We start from the raw sequence: 17,120 nt of genomic DNA, 5'->3' as shown, positions 1-17,120 counted from the left end.
TCAGGACCCCTTCTAATCCAGCTTTTAAAGGACTTTAAGCATATCTTTCAGATCCCAAAGTTTGTAGGTTGATCACTTCAGGGTGGTTATTTCAGGGAAGTATCTCAGTTGAGGAAACAGCCAAGACTTTAAGGACTCCAAAAGTACTCTTTCTTTAGCTAGCATACAAAACATACAAACTTGTAAGGAAGCAAGTGCCTACATCTAGTTTCTTGACTTTATTTTGCTATTATGTCTTGGGCTTCAGATTAGTTGTCTTAAGAATCCAGTCTCTTTTCTCCCTCAGTGATCCATTGCACACTGTGGTTCAGACTTTAAAACTTACTGCCTTGCCCTATAGCCAAGAGAACTTCATTTGAATTAGGATCACTGAAAATGATTAACCATGTTAATAGGCCTAAAGGTTTCAGGTCCAGCTTTCATAACTGAGATCTGTAGATTGACAGTTCTCTATAAACATCTGATTATGATGTGAAGAAAAACTGTAATGTTTTCTTAGTGTTTAAAACTTTTTTTGTGTTTTCTACTAAAGCCTTTTTAGAAATTTTCACTCTTCTGGCTAGGACCTCTTACCTGTGTGATACCATAGGTCTCACCTATCCATAGTATCCAAATCTATGATATTCATTAATAATTAAAACAAACAACCTCAGGCCTCTTCTGACTATAGTAGTAAAACTGAAGTAACGTTTTTTTGTTAAACATGTTCCAAGTGCTGGTGATAACCCAGAAGAAGCAAAGATGAGTTGAACTATGCTTTAATTTGTTTTTTTTTTTCTGCACAGAGAACTAGGATACTTGTGCCTCTAGGGAAGTCTGCTGAAGATGTTAAATGCTAACACTGCTTAGTCTTTTGCCTTACTGAGGCTGAAGCCACTCATGAAATGCAAGAAGCTTGAGCCTTTTAAGAAACTGTAGGACTAACAAGAAAAAACAGCCTTGATGGGCTGTTTGCTCATTTATAGTGATTGACAGTACTTTTCCTCTCTAAGTTATTCTTCTCACAGGAGGGAATGGAAAGTTGGAAGAGTCTGGCAATTCTGCTCCTTTCTTCTCTCTAGTACCAGATGTGGAAAGGGAAAGAAGATGTGGCTGTTATCATCTCCAAGTTACATGGATGCTCCAAAAGGAATGAGAAATAACATGAGACCTAAACTTGATGTTAGATGTAGTAAAGGCTGTCATATTTAATTGATGGTGGGGAATGGATATGGAAGAAGCTACTGAGCCAAAAGGACAAAAATCACTTTTCTTAGACAAATAGTGTAACTTCTCTCGCACATTGGTTAGGGTAGATTAATCCTTTCATAACCTATTAGTTTTTGGGTTTTTTTCCTTCTACGTTAACAATGTTGAAGGAGTTGCTTGAACTGTTGAGTCCAGTTCCCCTAGTGATTAGTAGTGATCCCCTAGTTTCAGCGTGGTTTCTTGTTTCGGTATGGTCTGGGTACATCTGGAACATTCTCAACTGTTGGGATGTATCTGTATGCAACAAAAGTTATGACTTGGTTTACAGGAACTGTCTTGCTACTAATTATGGGCATCAAGGCTGTGAATAAACAGCCTCTTAGAGATCTAGAACTGAATTCTGCTATCCTGCAGCAGATTACAGCTTCTACAGTACTGCGCCAGGAAAGACACTGTGAGTACTCCCTAATCCATTACAGTTAATTGATTTAATTATCTGAAACTACCTTCATCAGCAAATTAAACTAGCCCTTCTGACTTTGCCTGAAGTGGTCCAAGAGGTGTCTGGACTATCCCTTGGCAGAGCAAAAGAAACAATAATTGTTTGTATAAAGGTGAGGTTTAAGAGCTGGAGAACAGCGATAGTTTAGTTGACACTATTACTTGGACAGCATGTCTAACAGTTTATTTCTGCAGACTTTTGGGGCATGTTTGCTAGAACTAACATTTTAGAGATTAAGCATTAATGGTAAAGTTGACTAAACACTCAGATTTTAGTAGATGTTACTAGATACACTCTTACCTTTCTGACTTGCCAGTCCAGATACTTGTTTCCACAGTTTTCAGTGGTTTCAGTCACAAATTTCACCTACAAATTAGCTGCAGGATTCTTGTCTTTGAAGTGCATACAGCAGCAACTCCAACTGTCCTACAAGTCGTATTTATGAAATAAGAAGTTTGATATTGTAAATCACCTCTTTTTACATAACTCCTGTTTATATTCCTGTATTAGTATAATTAGGAACAGGGACCTAATACTATATTTAAATAAATACTTCTCAATGTATTATAGAAAATAGCACAGTTATCACTGATACTGTTTGAATTGCATGCTGAGAAAGGACCTGGGAACTAATGCCAACTGTCTACATAGATTTGCAATGAGATACTGTAGGGGGGAATATCCAATATTGTGGATTTGTTAGCAGATGCAGGAACACCTAGACTTCGTAGTTGCTTTTCATCTGTACATTTTAGCAAATAGGAGTGCAGGAATTAGACAGCTGAAGCTGAACACTATTACAGTCCTCTTCCAGTCTGGGCACAATATGGCACTAAAATAATCCTGTCTATAAATGACTTTTGTTCAAATACATCATCTGTTATCCAAGGCTTCTTATCTTAAGCTGCTATTGTGCTTCTTTTGAGTTACTACCTATTAACAGGAACTTAGAGCAAACACTAATAATAGGTTCATGTTATTTAATTTCCTGTGTGGCTTTTTTCTCCATTTTGACTAAATCCAGATTCCTTAGTCATTTCACTCAAAGATCAAGTGAAACTTGCACCACCACATATTGATACAGCATTTTTAAAGTTTGGTGCATTCAAAATACTCATGAATTTTCAGCATATACATTATTAAGATCTGAAAGTATATTTAAAGTTTTTCATTGTATATGCTTCAAGCTGCTGCTCTATCCTTCCATCACTTAAAAATACAGTCACAGCAACAGTGAATCCATTTTAAGAAAAATTAATGACGTAACTTCAGAACTGTGGATCTAGTTCCCTTGATAGAAAGAAATTTTGTTTCTGTGCAAAGCTATTGTCAGTTGTGCCATTCCAAGAATACAGCAGTTTTTGGCAGCATGGCTTTTTTCTAATGATGATGCCTGAAAATGTAGCTTGACTGTGAGGTATCAGGTAGTAGGCAGAGCTATGAGTTAGAAAGTTTTTCCTTTGAACCTACAAATATATTAAATCCAAAATCTCAATGTCTTATTTCACAGTGATTTTTTTATAAAGACATTGAAAGAGGTGAGACTATCTATAATAAAAAGTTTAGTAAAAAGAATTAAATATTTTTTGAATAAACCAATTCCTCTGCTTACCTGAGAGGTCCTAAGTAAACAGATCCATGTTTCCTCTGCAACAGTGGAGGACACTGTAAGTGCCTAAAACAGATCAAGAAAGGAATACTTCTTAAAAACACTATAATTCAAATATTTAGAAGGAGGGGACATGAAAGAAGTTCATTCTAACTGTATTGCCTGATAATCCAACAATGCTCCATCTTAGCAAAATCAGGAGTCAAATCTTATCCCTTACAGCCAACTAAATAGGCTCTGAGAAAGACATTTAACAACTGCTCTGCCTTATGGGGCAACAATGTGGAATTTTACAACACCAATTATAAAAATAGATCAACTTGTTTCTTTGCAAAATATATTGGTTTTGAAACTCTCATTAAACATTTTTTTAAAACATACTTTTATATATTTGTTTACAAAATATTCCTAGAATAAAAAGCGATTCCTCTGCCTTTCTGCCAGCCCTAAATAGACAGGGCCTTAAGAGGGACTAACCAAAGCAAAATGAGGAAGCACTCCATTCTATTCTCCCATGCTTCAGGTAGTGAGTTAGAGATGTTTTAAAGCGAGTGTAAAACCAGAAAGAAACTATGCTGAGAATTGGCTAATCAACCTTTGCAGCACTTAATGCCCCCAGCTCCACAGCTTGCAATAATTTCAGTATTTGCCACATTCCATGAGGAATCGCCACAGAACCCTGTCACTTCCACAACCTGGTACTCCCAAAATGTATTTGTCTTTTTAATCTCTCTTACTTTCAATTTTACCTGGGCCAGAGAACTAAGTTCCCTCGATGAATTTTATATTCCTATGTTTTTATACCAGTAGACAACTTGCCTCTCTTCTGTATCTTTCTCTTAGCAGTCCTCAAAGGATGATTGATGCAGCAACTGAGGCTCTGCAGCCTTTTTGGATATGTAACCACAGCTAGGAAGTTATTCAGAGCTCCACTTCTCCCAGGCCCATATACCTACTACCCAACTAAATGCATTCTTTTTAATAGAAGAAAAAGCTGCACTGCACATAGGCATAAAACATCCAAACATGCAAAGAGCAGAGACATAGAATGACTGTGAACAAATCTAGCCTGCATGATCGTTATTGGTGCATTGAAATATTATCCTAAGAGGTAAATCAAGTTCTGAAAACTGCTTATATTTAGAAACCAAGATCAAACTGTTTCCCCTGATGTATTTTGAAACATAAACGTTACCTACTTCAGATACTAGGAAACAACAATTAGCTCAACAATAAATAATGTGAAATAAAAAAATACCTATAATTTCAAAACTGAGAAGGCAAGCTACTTGAAGTTACAGGATTTGAAGGATGCTTAAACCACTGTAATATTGGGAATAAAGGCCTATATAGTTGAAGCAGTAGCTTGGGCAGCAAATGTCCATGCCTCCTATGAAGAAACACACAAAGCTGCTATGTGGCAGTTTAGGCAATTCAAGACTGACCTATTGTCTCTCTCTGCAATATCAGCAGGAGGGTAAGCAGCCCACAATGTCTATACGAAGGATTTACGTCTGCTTATATAGATCATTTTTTCAATTCCTTTTTGTCTCTCACTGAGACTTTGTTGCTCTTTATGCTTATCCTTTATCATATTGTATGATTGTCAGACACTAGAAGGCTTGAAAATCTTATGTTGTAGATTTTACCATTTTACCTTTTCTCCCAGTGTCAGTTATGACCTGATTTCATCAGTATCAAACTGTTAGAGCTAGAAATACGTGTTATATTTGTACGCCTATCACCTAAAAGGTTGGAATCAAGGCTTTCGAATTGCAAAATATTATTCTCTAACACTACTGCTTTGTGAAACATTGCTTGCTAGGATAATTTGGACTTGAAGCTGAAAAAAAAACAGCATGGAAAAATATTAAAATCTGGTATCTCATAAGCAAGTATGTGTTGCAGCTATTTCAGTTGTCTCAAATAATGCAGCTAAAAATCATGCAGAACAAGGTTTTTTTCCCATGACATCAACATTTCCAGTAATTTTTCACTGCTAGTTCTTCTCCAATGATCAGAAAGATTTCAATCAAACCATGAGTTCTATCTATTAAAATATTTCATTTACAAAAGGGTATTAGCCACACAGGTAGCAGTAATTGGAATTGTGAGGCTAAAAATTTAGTGCAGCCAGTAAAAATGGAAGACTACTACACAAAGCAATACAAATAGATGCAAGCTCTGCTCAGGGGACCCTGACTACCGTCATTCTGGTTTATATCTAAGGAGTGAAAATTGTAGGAATGGGCTTTCCTCCCTGTCACTCAAATCTTTTAAATTTAAAAAAAATAATAATACAAATCAGAGTCTCTACTCAAAACTACTCATTCAAATAAGTATTCACTATGTTCTTTGTACCTTGTGCTGAAGCCTTTGGTAATAGTCATTGCAAGAAATGGAACTACAGACTCTGTATCTGGACTTCTTTTTAGACCAATAATAGAACAAGCAAGTGTATCATTTATCAAACAATTCCCAGATTTCCATGTTCAAAATGTTTTTACTTCTCCAATTTAGAGAAGCAAATAGAGAAGGGGAAGAAAAATTTCTGCCTTCAGTTCTTCAAAACTCATTTCAGATAGAAGACTCGCACACAAATTGAAGGAATCTAAGGTAATGACATAATAAAGACAAGACCTTGGGAATATGTATTTCAGAATTCCCTCTTTGCCATTGCAAAAAATCTAGGTATAGCAGGAGCAGAACTGTGTGCTATTTCTTCTACAGTAGCACTAACTTCTTGCTTTATTTACTAAAGAATAGGTACTGCTGTAAATATTCCTCAAATAAGAGGTATATGCTCCTTTTAAGGTTGTGGCACAGCTTGAGTGGAAGAAATTGAACACATATGAAATCTAGTTCAGCTTGGAAAAGTTTGACATCCACTTTTTTATTTCTATATGGTATGATAATAAGGGAAGTGTTACATGTTCAATATCTGTTATTTTTTAATGCTTATCTTTCTTCCAGTTGAGCCTTTCTCAAAACTATATATATACAATTGTGCTTTTTAGACTCTCATAGTTTCATGGAAAAGATAAAATCTTTACCTGGAATGAGTTTAACATGATAACAACTGTAAATATGTGATTTCACTTTCCTTACAGCTGTGATGTAACAATTTAGTATAAGCTTTGTCTATTTGTAAACATTCTGTATCACTGATTTAAGAGCAGCTTCCCAATGCTTGCTGCTCACTTTGAAAGTATAAAAAAATCAAATGCTTATCTATATAGAGATATGAGAACTTCATGTGTCATTAGAAGACATAATTGTACAGACGGAGACCCAAGCTTGCCTCACTGTAGTTACACACTCTCCTGTTTCTGCATATCTTCTCTGAGAATGCATTTCAGCAAGACTTGCTGAGCCAATCTACCAACTTGCTGCTGTTGACAGAAGCAGTCCCCACTCCCAGCTACACGCTCCTCCGCTTCCCTTGTATTTCACTATTCAGTGAGCCAATTCAGCTCATTAAACTGGCAAAAACTATTCTGGGAAAAAAAAGCAAACCAAACAACAGCTAGACAAGAGAGACAAGAGTATGCCACGGACTGGCTTTAGCCAGTTTATCGCACTGAGACACTGAGGCTTACCGAGACATCAGTTGAGTTCCAGGACCAGCATAAGGGAGTGCATAGGACCATGAAGCCAGGAGCAGAAAAGGGGAAGATATGAATCACTGCATTTGTTTTATTAGTAGGTAGGCAGTAACAAGTCACGATTAAGAATGCACTCCACAGCACTTAAAGCCAATCTAAATCAAAGGGGCCACATTCCAGGCCACCAGCCACACATTAGTGCACTTTCCTGGGCACCAGCACTGGCATTCATTTGGTCTCAACGTTAAATGGTTTAGGAGAAAAACTAAACTAGGAGAAAATAAATTACTTTTTTCCCGTAGAGCTAGTTTTCTGCAAGTTCAGGACTCCAAACTATCTCACCACGGATCAGATGAACACCAGTGCTGGTATAAGGACACCTATTTGTGATTAGAGCAGGACCCAAGCAGCAACAGCCTGATCAGTATAAACTGCTGTGGAACAAAATTACCTTTTGAGACAATCTTAGATAAACTCTAAGCAACCTCAGAAGTATCCAATTGCTAGAAGCATGTTTGTATATTGCTCTACATAAGATTTATGTATTTATAAAGCATATCTCTGTTGTGTTATACACTGTTACAAACTCTTTTTAACCTTATATTTAAAAGCCTAGTTTTATGCCCTCCTTAGCACATCTTTTGCTTATTTTAATATCTGCCCGCCCAACATCATGGGGGGGGGGGGGGGAATCAAGATGCTACCTGACAGTACAGAGCAAATCTAAGTAAGATAAAATGTGCAAGACTCTCCTTGAAGAACATAATACAAAGATGTGTTCAAAGGACCCTGAGTTTCAAAGTACTTTCTCCAAGCTGCCTCTCAACCTGAAGCTCAGGACAACCTGAGACATCACTGACCATCTTAAACATTTCAAAAGATTTGACAGATGCGAACAAAAGATAATTACATAAACAAGGGGAAAAAATAACATATATTCTTTTGATAACAGAACTGGAACTCAGGAGAGTATGATTCTTTAGGTTTACTGTGTTAAGATATGGTGGGTTTCTCCTTTTTGAAATAAGATTTGTTCTCATTATATTGGTATAAAGTCCCTAACAAATCTGGTATTTTTATTTCTTAGTACAAGGAGAAAATCCTCATCTAAGCACTAATTAAAGACCACCGAATAATGACTTTGTTGCTAGACTTTAAGATTCATCCAGAGATTGCAAGAATTGCAGAACAGTTGTTCTCTTGGAACATAAAACAGCAGAGAAGTCTGTTGATCCCCTCTTGGTTTCTGATATGCAAAAGAAAATCAGTCCAGTCTAATAACCTGACATTTAAGGGCAAGGTAATTACAAATGTGGTAGCAGAGTAGATCTAGTATTGTCTCCAGTTCTTGCATTTTTTTATGCCATCAACTGGCTTTTTTTTTTTCAGGCTTAGTTATAATATCAAATTCTGGTCCTACAGCAACAGACAAAAGCCAAATGATCACTTACTTTCTCTGACAGTAGCCTCTGATTTCACTGACTAGAAGATACTTGTTGACTCATATATAAGGTTCCCTTAGAGCACTTTGTTTCTCTCCTTTAATGACAGGAAAAGATGACGGCGAAATACTCATCATCCATAGCTACTTTTATGTGAAGTTTGCTTTCCCTTTAGGCACGCACGGGCAGACCCACTCCAACGTATATGTAGTTACTTATGCCAAACAACAACAATAATGTGTGATTGCTTTACACTGCAGCTTTCTCACAGAACCAGTGGTTGGGTGTTTACATTCCTAAAGCCTTGCAAAGATAAAAAATAGGATGAAACCAAGCTTAACAAGACTGAACTCCTGAAAGACCATACTATGCTTTAGATTTAGGAAAAAGATGAAGACATATCTCATTTCTGCTCTGCGCATCAAATGTGTACATACCTCTCACCAGTGGGTAGTGATGCTCACAGAGTGTCACTAGGCAGCTTAGGAATGCCACTTCTTCCTTTATTTTTAGCTCTATTTTTCTTCTGTTAGAATCTTGTCATTCCTCCCCCCATTGAAAAACTATGATGAAACACGTCAGCTGGTGCAGAATGTGGCTGTAAGAAATGGATCCAGAGGCAGTACAAGATACTGTATTGATCTTCACACTACTATCTGGTCTGGCTATAAGTTATATGATAGGCTGCCTTTTGAGTTGTGGCAGTTGATTAAAAGACGCATTTTTGCTAGCAATATCTATACAGGACCATTGAGAGGATGGTAGCACAATTTTTGAGCAGAGGACTCCTGGAATCTGCTCCTTAAAGACAGAAATACACACAGTGTAAGTTTTAAGTTCATACATTTTTCAGGCTTTTTCCAGAGTAGGTGAGGGTAAATAGCATCAGAGTTCCTACCTGCCTTGGAGTTTGAGCCTATTCTTGTTAGCTAAATTATAAAATTTGTAGATGCATAGTTAAAGACTAATAATGGTTATACCAGGAGATAAATAAATTTGGACATAAACAGTCATCCTCTTCTCATTTGAGATTTTTCTCACTAGTTACCTGTATGTGTGTACACACATAGTGTGTGTAGAGAAAGGATTACTTGTACATTTTGTTTTTCTCCCTCTGCTCTTGAAACTACTACCCTAATACATTCCATTCATTCTTTCATCTGGCAATTTGATTCTTTTAGATTTGGTATTTGCCTGCCAGCTGTTTGATTTGTGTCCTGTAACAGTGTTTCTCAAACTCTGCATCATGCACTAGCCATAAGAACATAATTTCCAAAACAACAGCAAAATGTGTTAAAAAAAAGGTTCATATAGATAAGCCAAATGCAAGCAAGGAAACAAAATGATGGAAAATAAAAGCAACAAATGGGCTTTAGAAGTTTAATCTGACTTTTGTTTGGTTGCAAATGAAACCAACCAGAGCAACACTGCATAAGACAGTCTTTGGATTTTTTTTAAGGTAAGATACTGGTACTAAAAAAAGGTTGGAAAGATGCTGCTCTCTAGAAAGGTTTGTTCTTTTAGGTCTTTGCATGAAGTTTAGTTGTGTAGATGAAACAACGAGTTGAACTAGAAAAGCATGTGAGCTTTAGAGTTTAAGTTTTATCTTTCAGATTTTGCATAGGCTTCTACACAAATACAACACCAAAAACTTATTTCATATAGAGTAGTTGATCTTTTTCCTCATAAAAGCGGTTCTATTCCAATGGAATAAAAAAATACATACAGGTGAAAAGAAAGGCAGACAGACAGACAGAAAGAAAAAAGAAAAAAATTTATGAGGTAGTTCCAGCATTTGCAAAATGACATGGTCACAACTCTTCCGAAACAACAAGTCCCACTTCAGGAAGTGCTGCCTCACCGCCATCTCTCGCGGGAAGGATGATGAGAATCTGTCATTTATGCCTCAACTTCCCAATGCTACAACGGGAACCTATGGAAGAAAAGGCGACCACCACCAGGAGCACAGTCCCCGGGCGAGCTAAGCTGGCTAGAGGGCTGGGCAGCTCGGAGACGGCGGAGGGGCATCGCCGCAGCACTTCAAGGGAGCACGACCCGAGCCGCCCACCTCGGCGCCGTAGCTCACCGCCTACCGGCGGCCGCACAGGTGACGGCTGCGGTCTGCGGAGCCGCTCCCCAGGGGCTGGGGCAGAGCCCGGCGCGTCCCAGGCCGCTGCCTCCCGGCGCAGCGGGGCGGGAAGGGGGCGCTGCCGCCACAGCCGAGGCGCAGCCGGGCTGCGCAGGTGACACGGGCCGGCCTCCGCCGCCATCCCCTGCGGGGCACCTGCCGCCGAGACGCGGGCTCGGGCGCGGTCCAGGCGGCCACGAGTGGCCCGTTTGGCACCTGCCGCACCCCACGGGACGGGACTTACCTGCCGGCCCCCGCCTCTGCCTGAGGCGGCGCGCGCGCAACGGCTCCGGCCGCGCCGCCGCCCGCCCAACGGCCCGCGCCGCCGCCGCGCGCACGGCGCCCCCCCTCCCACCAACCGCCATCCCCGCGCGCTCCCCTCCCCCGCGCCCGCGGCCACGTGATCCCGCCCCACATGGCCAAGATGGCGGCGCCTAGAGCTGTCAGCGTGCTGCGGCGCGGCGGTGAGTGCGCGCCCCCTCCACCGGCCTGCGCGGGGCCGCGGGCCTTCTCCTGCCCCCTCGCCCTCGCGGAAGGCCCGCGCTGGCACTGGGAGCGCCGCAACGCTGTTGCGCTTGGGCTTGATTTTCAATTTAGGAGCAGAAAACCTCCCCAGAATCCACCACCGGCTCGCTCCGCTAGTGGAGCAGCTGTAACTCTCTAGCGGTAGCAAAAAGTCTTAGAAAACAGCTACCAGGAGAACTAGTGAGAGCGAGTTTCTGCGCCTGCAAACGTGCGGAGAACAAGTCTGAGGGGGCACGGGTGAAAAAAGCCCTGCCCCTGTGCCTGCCCCTGCCCCTGCCGCTGCGCCTGTCCCTGCGCTCCTCCAGCGCGGGCGAGCTTGCGGAGTTGCAAGGAACTTCGCTTGGCTCTCCAGAATAGGTAAGGCCTCAGGAGGGGGTCTGCACACAAAGTAAAACTTCCAAGTATGTGCTGCAGGAAAGTGTAAAACAAAAGGGTCTGTTTTTATTCTGCCACCCCCTCGGAATAACGGGCTGTGAAATAGTACAAATAGAGGCAAAGCCAACTTGCTGTTTCCAGAGAGACACTGTACACAGGAAGAAAATCTTACGTTAGGATCCAGTTCTGCCCCATGATAACTTTCAAGCCTGTGTTTGTATTAATACTTGTTCACTTTCACTGTGCTAGAAATTTAGGCAGAGCTGGCTCTATTACCCATCTAAGTCAAGTCTGAGCAGGATAAGATAATGTGGTCTTAATACTGATGTAAAGTTCTGAAGTATATATGGTATGGATAAGCCATGAAAGTATTTTGCTCTAGTTCTGCTGTAATAATTTTAGCTGTTATATGTTTGACAAAAAAGGTAATTGACATAATTATATAGGTTTCTCCTACCAACCTATTTATATGTTGACCTTTACTTTGCACTGAAGCGTGCGGCTCCATAACTTCCTACATGTTGCCACTTCTGCGTACATCATGGCTTTTCAGGACCCTGCTTCTCTCGTACTTTAAGGGCCTTCTAAGAGCACTCTTTCTACCATGTAACCTTTCGCAAGTGAATCAGCCCTCTGTGGTTTATTGACTTATTACTGGCATAGGAGTGATTGTAAAGAATGATCTACTTTGCTGAAAAAAAGCATAATCTTATTGGTGTAATGTTATTTACATTTCATTCCTTCTCAATATTGTATTGTCTTGTGTTAAATTAGATTGGAAGCTCTTTGGGGCGTACCATTCTTTGAGCGTTTCTTTTTAACTTCTGTTGTAAAGCTGTCATTGGCTCATCAAAGGTAAAGGAGCTTGAATCTTAAATGTGTGAACAGAAAGAAATACTTTGCAATGATCTTGATGAAAGACTTGTAAGCTGTGTTGTTGGATTTTGGTTTGGTTTGGTTTTTTTTGAAAGCCTGTTAAATACTTACTGCAATAATAGAGCATAGACTGAACCCAGAATAACTGTAAATAAAACATTAAACTGAATGCTTTATGCTTTTAGCTAAAGCATAATGCAGCTGACATAACAGAAGCTCAGTCCCTTTTGTTGTGTTAGCAGTCCTATCTTCTGCTGTACTTTTATGTTTTATTCTATCCAACAGTCTTGAAACAAGTTTGAAATTATAAAGGCCTCTTCTGTGTAGTTAACCCTGAATTTTGCAGGGCAGAAGAGCCACATCATTTTTTTTCAGCAAATGAATGCTCATATCCATAAAGAATTCCAGTTTGACTGGACTTTTGGAATCTGAACTTTTGCTGAACTCTGAGAAGAGCTACAATATTCAGCATTCAGATTCAGAGTCTCCTATTTGTTTTATTTCTGACAGCTGTCAAAACCTTCCCTCTTTCACACGTGCCAGTTGAAACTGAATCACATTTTTAGTATGTAGTAAAATACAGACAATCTTTTTCTGTTTTGAATCTCAAATGAATTGAAAGTTACTGTGCAGCTTCATACTATTCTTGATTATATGCTTCAGCAGTTTCGCTTCTGCAACCATTTCGTTCTGGATATTGTTTTGGTCATGTGTCCGTGCCCACACCACCATCTCCAGCTCCCTCCCCACCTAGCAACCTTAAGTCTATTATCCAGTTAAATGACCCAAGCTGTTTAAAATTGTTAAGCCTTCACACCTTCCCTTCAGACATCAGACCTTATCCAGTACCCCCAGTGGACGTGCTTTTCCAGAACTTGAAAAAGCACAATTGTCATTGTTCAGGCAAGGCTGATTAAATCCAGTTTTCCCTGAATTCGACAGTTCAGTATAATTTAATTTGCAAATATTAAAAGACAGAAGTATTGAAATTAGATTTCTGTTCACCTAAGGGAATCTGTTCTACCTAAATTGAATGAAAAATACTTTTTGATAGCCACTTTTGTGATATCTTTTCATATTTGTGATGTAATTTTTCATAAATGATGAAAACAAAATGTTCAGTTATTAAAGAACTGTTTCTAGATAAATGTATTTGAAAAGCTGAAATGGTGGAAGTTTGTATACTGGTTAAATACTTCCTCCACATATCAGAAGGTCTTGGGCTATCCTAAAAAAAAAATCTGTATTATGGCTGAAAAAGGAAAGAAGTTGAATGATTGTGCTTACCAAAAGATAAAAAGGCAGTTTGTGCATTTTTAGTAGGCATGTCGGGGAATTGGTTTGAATAGTCTCTGCCTTGCTAGTTGCAGAATTGCATTTTAAAACACTGTCAAACCAAGGAGAAGGTAAACAACTTTGTAAGAGTGTGAGTGGTTGCACAGGTCTTGTGAAGTTTGTACACTCAGAAACGGTGTTTCAGAGTGGCCTTGCAGTGGGTTGACCTGCGTAGAGCTGCCACCCTTGCTTGAACAGTATTTAGGTAGAGTTTTGCAGGTGATGCATAGGAGACCTGATTGCATTTACCATTTTGTGAAGGAAAACTAAGAAACAGCCACAACACAGACACATCAAATGGCATGCTGACCTTTCACGGTTTGTATTTATAATTAATATGGCTTATACAGTGTTTCATTGCCTTCTAAATGATCTAATTACATACTGTGACAGTTTTCAGGTATTAAAATAATTGCATCTGTGATATTTCATTAGTAATAACAAAATAAAATAGAAGGCATCAAAAAACTGCATGTCTCCAAGTACAGCTTGGATAGTTTAAGGCATAATAATCCTCTTTTGCAGATGGATTTACTCCTTTTAGACATGTAAATTCTGTTAGAGTAGAAGCCCCTAACTTCCTGCTTTGAAGTTTCAAGACTTTGAGCCACAGAATAATAATTGATGAGAAGATATCCCTTGTAAAATGAGTCGCTTGACTGTGATAAAAACGGGTATACCTGATATCTTGTCTCACTTCTCTCACAATTATTGGCTAGACTTTTCAAGTTAAGTTACTGTAGACTGAAGGTGTATGACACATCTCTTAAATACGTAGCCTGTGGGCACAGGCTGTACATCTGCTTGGGCACTGCCTTGCTAGGGCCTTTCCTGGACTGGAAGGTCGTGTGCAGGCGTCCTGGGCAGGTGCGATGGAACTCTGCTCTCGGGTAGAAGCTGTGGCCATCTTCGCTGGGCTTTTTGTAACCTCCAGCACCAGGCTATGTGTGATACTGTGAGATATTTTTGTTCTGCAGAGGTGGACCCTTTCAGAAATGTTTGTTTTCAAGATTTCTCTGAGAATTCTACTCTTTTCCCCTCTCTTAATAACATGAAGAGAATAAATATAAACAATATATAAGCAATATATGCTGTTAACTGTTCTTCCCTTACCTCCTTCCCTCCCAAAGACGAAAAGAACATAGCCAGAGTTTGATTTTGTTGCGTTATGGCTTCAAAGCCTTGCACTCCCGGGTTTGTCGAGTGGTGCTGAGTCTCAATATAAATCTCTCTCTCTTTTTTTTTTTTTGGTATTACAAGGCATTCTTGTTGGGGCCATATAGATCACAAGTTCGATTCAGAGGTCTTGTCAGTAATATATGGCTGAATATTGTCTATCCTTCATTGTCTATCCTTTTCCTTAGTGTAGGCAAATTAGAGTATTTCAAAGGAATGATAAGCACTTCTCCAGCAGGCTAATTATAAGAGAACATCAGACTATTTTGAAGCATTGAAGAAGTTAGAAATGTTAGTTTGGACCTGACAGAGGGTGGAGTGATAGAAGACGATGTAGACTCAAAGAACTGAAGAAGCACTGTGAAGCAATTTGTTTTACATCCTTCAGATAGAGTGTATATATATAATTTTACATAGTATTTTTCTTTGTGATCAGGCATAGCTTTGCCATTTAAGATGATAAAACTAGTAGTCAACTGTTTTATTTTGAACTTTATTTGTTAGCATATGGAAATATACTATGGAGTCACCAGCTCAGAGGTGGTTAAATAAATAAGTACCTGCTGTAAATCTCTTCACATCTCCATTTCCATGGCTTTTTGATTTCCAAAAACACAGTCAAAATCTCAGTTTTAATTACTCAGTTATTAATCCTTTGGAGTTTCCACCACCTGCAAAAAAGGGTTCCCCTCCGGGAACCCTTTTTGCAGCAGTTTCTCATATCCTGTTGCCACCACTACCCACTTCTTCCATGCACAGAAACTGAGTATTGGTTACATATCACCTTCTCACCTATGCAAAATGCTACAGGGCATCTGAAATCTTTCTGAATATTGAGAAGAACCAATATGTTAACTGAGATGAGATGTTCTTTCCTTGTGTGCTTAGCTTCCTTTCCTTTTTTTCTTTTATTCATCCCAAGATGTGTTTGTTGGGGAGACTGTTTTTTCCTAGCAGAGAAGGAAATTGCATGTTCCAAACTACATTTTATTTCATCTGTCCTCGTGGTGTTGTGCATGCTTGCTTGCTCTCCTTCTTCTATTTCCAGAATTGGTTACAAATGTATTGGCAGCTTTGCTTTATGAACAAAAACCAGAACTTAGGGGGCCTACTGATCTTGATGGAAGTAGGGGATACCGGTGTGAAAAATAAGGTACTGAACTGTATTTTAGGGACCTGTAATTTCCTTTAGCTTATCAGGTGTTTTTCTCTGACATGACCATTTCTTTTGAAGTTTTAATACAGTTTTTAAATGATGCTTATTAATTTGAATACATTGCGGTAGACTTTTATGTTTTAAAGCAATGTAAACTCTATATAACCATTTGAAATTAGCCTTAATTTAAAGCTGATCCTTAACATTATCAGTATTTAGCCAGTTTGTGCAATCTGTCCAATGGGAATCTCTTCTTTTCACTGCTGAATTTTATTTGGAATTTACATAAAACATTCCACCAAACTTAAGAAATAAGGAATTTGGATTAAAAGATGGAGCATTAATGGCTATCTAATACAAGACTCCTGGCTCTTGAGTTATCCATATAAATTTTACTGAATCTTTTACTAAGCAATATTTCTGATACACACAGTCCATGTCATGTGTTTTGTCAAGCTCAGACCCTTGAAAATGCTAATGATCTCAGGAAAAGCAAACTTTTCAATATTTTTCAGAGAAAGTGGAAGAGAGACTCAGAATAAGGTAATTTTTGCGCTGAAATCAGAATGTGAATGCCAGAGAGTTGAGCTGCCATATACTACTGAACCCGTCACTTTCCATTTTTCTGCTTACTGCTTATGTGTTTTGAATTAGGAGTTACATTCATATAAAAAAAGAAATTGTTATAGCTTGCCTTTCAGTAAATGTACTTTATGTACCATAAATTTCAGCACGTACAAGATTTTTCTAATGTTAAGACTGAATCATAAAAAGGTTTTTAGCACTATTAATGTCCAAATGAGAAAAGTATCTCTTCATCCATATCTTCATCACTGTTTAAAAAAAAATTCACAACTCAAAAAATTGAAAAAATGTAGTCATCATCTATGATCTATTTTAATACTTTTAAAATAGCTAATACAATATTTTTTTTTAAATGTAGCATGTACAAATAACAGTCTTTGAGGGACTTGTCTCAAAAGTTTCTGGTATTCCAATCTGATAATGAAATATGCCCTGTAATTATGAAGGTTTTTTTGGCAGATGAGAAAAAGTGATTGAAAACTTTTGTTACAGAGTTTTCAAGATCAAATGATGCTTTGCTGCACTGTGCAGTGTATGAGCTGGGCAATTAGCTGGAAGCAAATATTAATTCATATTTTCCATTAATTTGTAGACAGACTTATGTCTCCAGAATTTAGC

At 38.8% G+C, this 17,120-nt stretch overlaps 1 protein-coding gene and 1 long non-coding RNA gene across 3 annotated transcripts in view; one reads left to right on the top strand and one right to left on the bottom strand.

Annotated features, from left to right (window-relative positions):
• The window catches only part of LOC106499261 (uncharacterized), a 32,107-nt gene extending 21,309 nt beyond the window's left edge, over positions 1-10,798 (bottom strand). For both annotated transcript variants that reach the window (XR_010884584.1, XR_010884583.1), the window contains exons 1-4: positions 10,719-10,798; positions 8,784-8,944; positions 3,303-3,365; positions 1,991-2,116 (exon numbers count right to left, since the gene is read on the bottom strand). This is a non-coding gene — a long non-coding RNA (uncharacterized lncRNA). The remainder of the gene's footprint in view (positions 1-1,990; positions 2,117-3,302; positions 3,366-8,783; positions 8,945-10,718) is intronic.
• A 90-nt stretch (positions 10,799-10,888) lies between these two features.
• The window catches only part of METAP1D (methionyl aminopeptidase type 1D, mitochondrial), a 49,919-nt gene continuing 43,687 nt past the window's right edge, over positions 10,889-17,120 (top strand). The window contains exon 1 of the mRNA XM_067299062.1: positions 10,889-10,938. Within this exon, the coding sequence (XP_067155163.1) occupies positions 10,890-10,938 (49 nt within the window). The 5' untranslated portion in view covers position 10,889. The remainder of the gene's footprint in view (positions 10,939-17,120) is intronic.

The sequence above is a fragment of the Apteryx mantelli genome, chromosome 6, assembly GCF_036417845.1.
Source record: "Apteryx mantelli isolate bAptMan1 chromosome 6, bAptMan1.hap1, whole genome shotgun sequence".
In the NCBI taxonomy this organism is placed as follows: Eukaryota; Metazoa; Chordata; class Aves; order Apterygiformes; family Apterygidae; genus Apteryx; species Apteryx mantelli.
The sequence above is the reverse complement of the archived record's forward strand: the minus strand, read 5'-3'. Positions and strand labels throughout refer to the sequence as shown.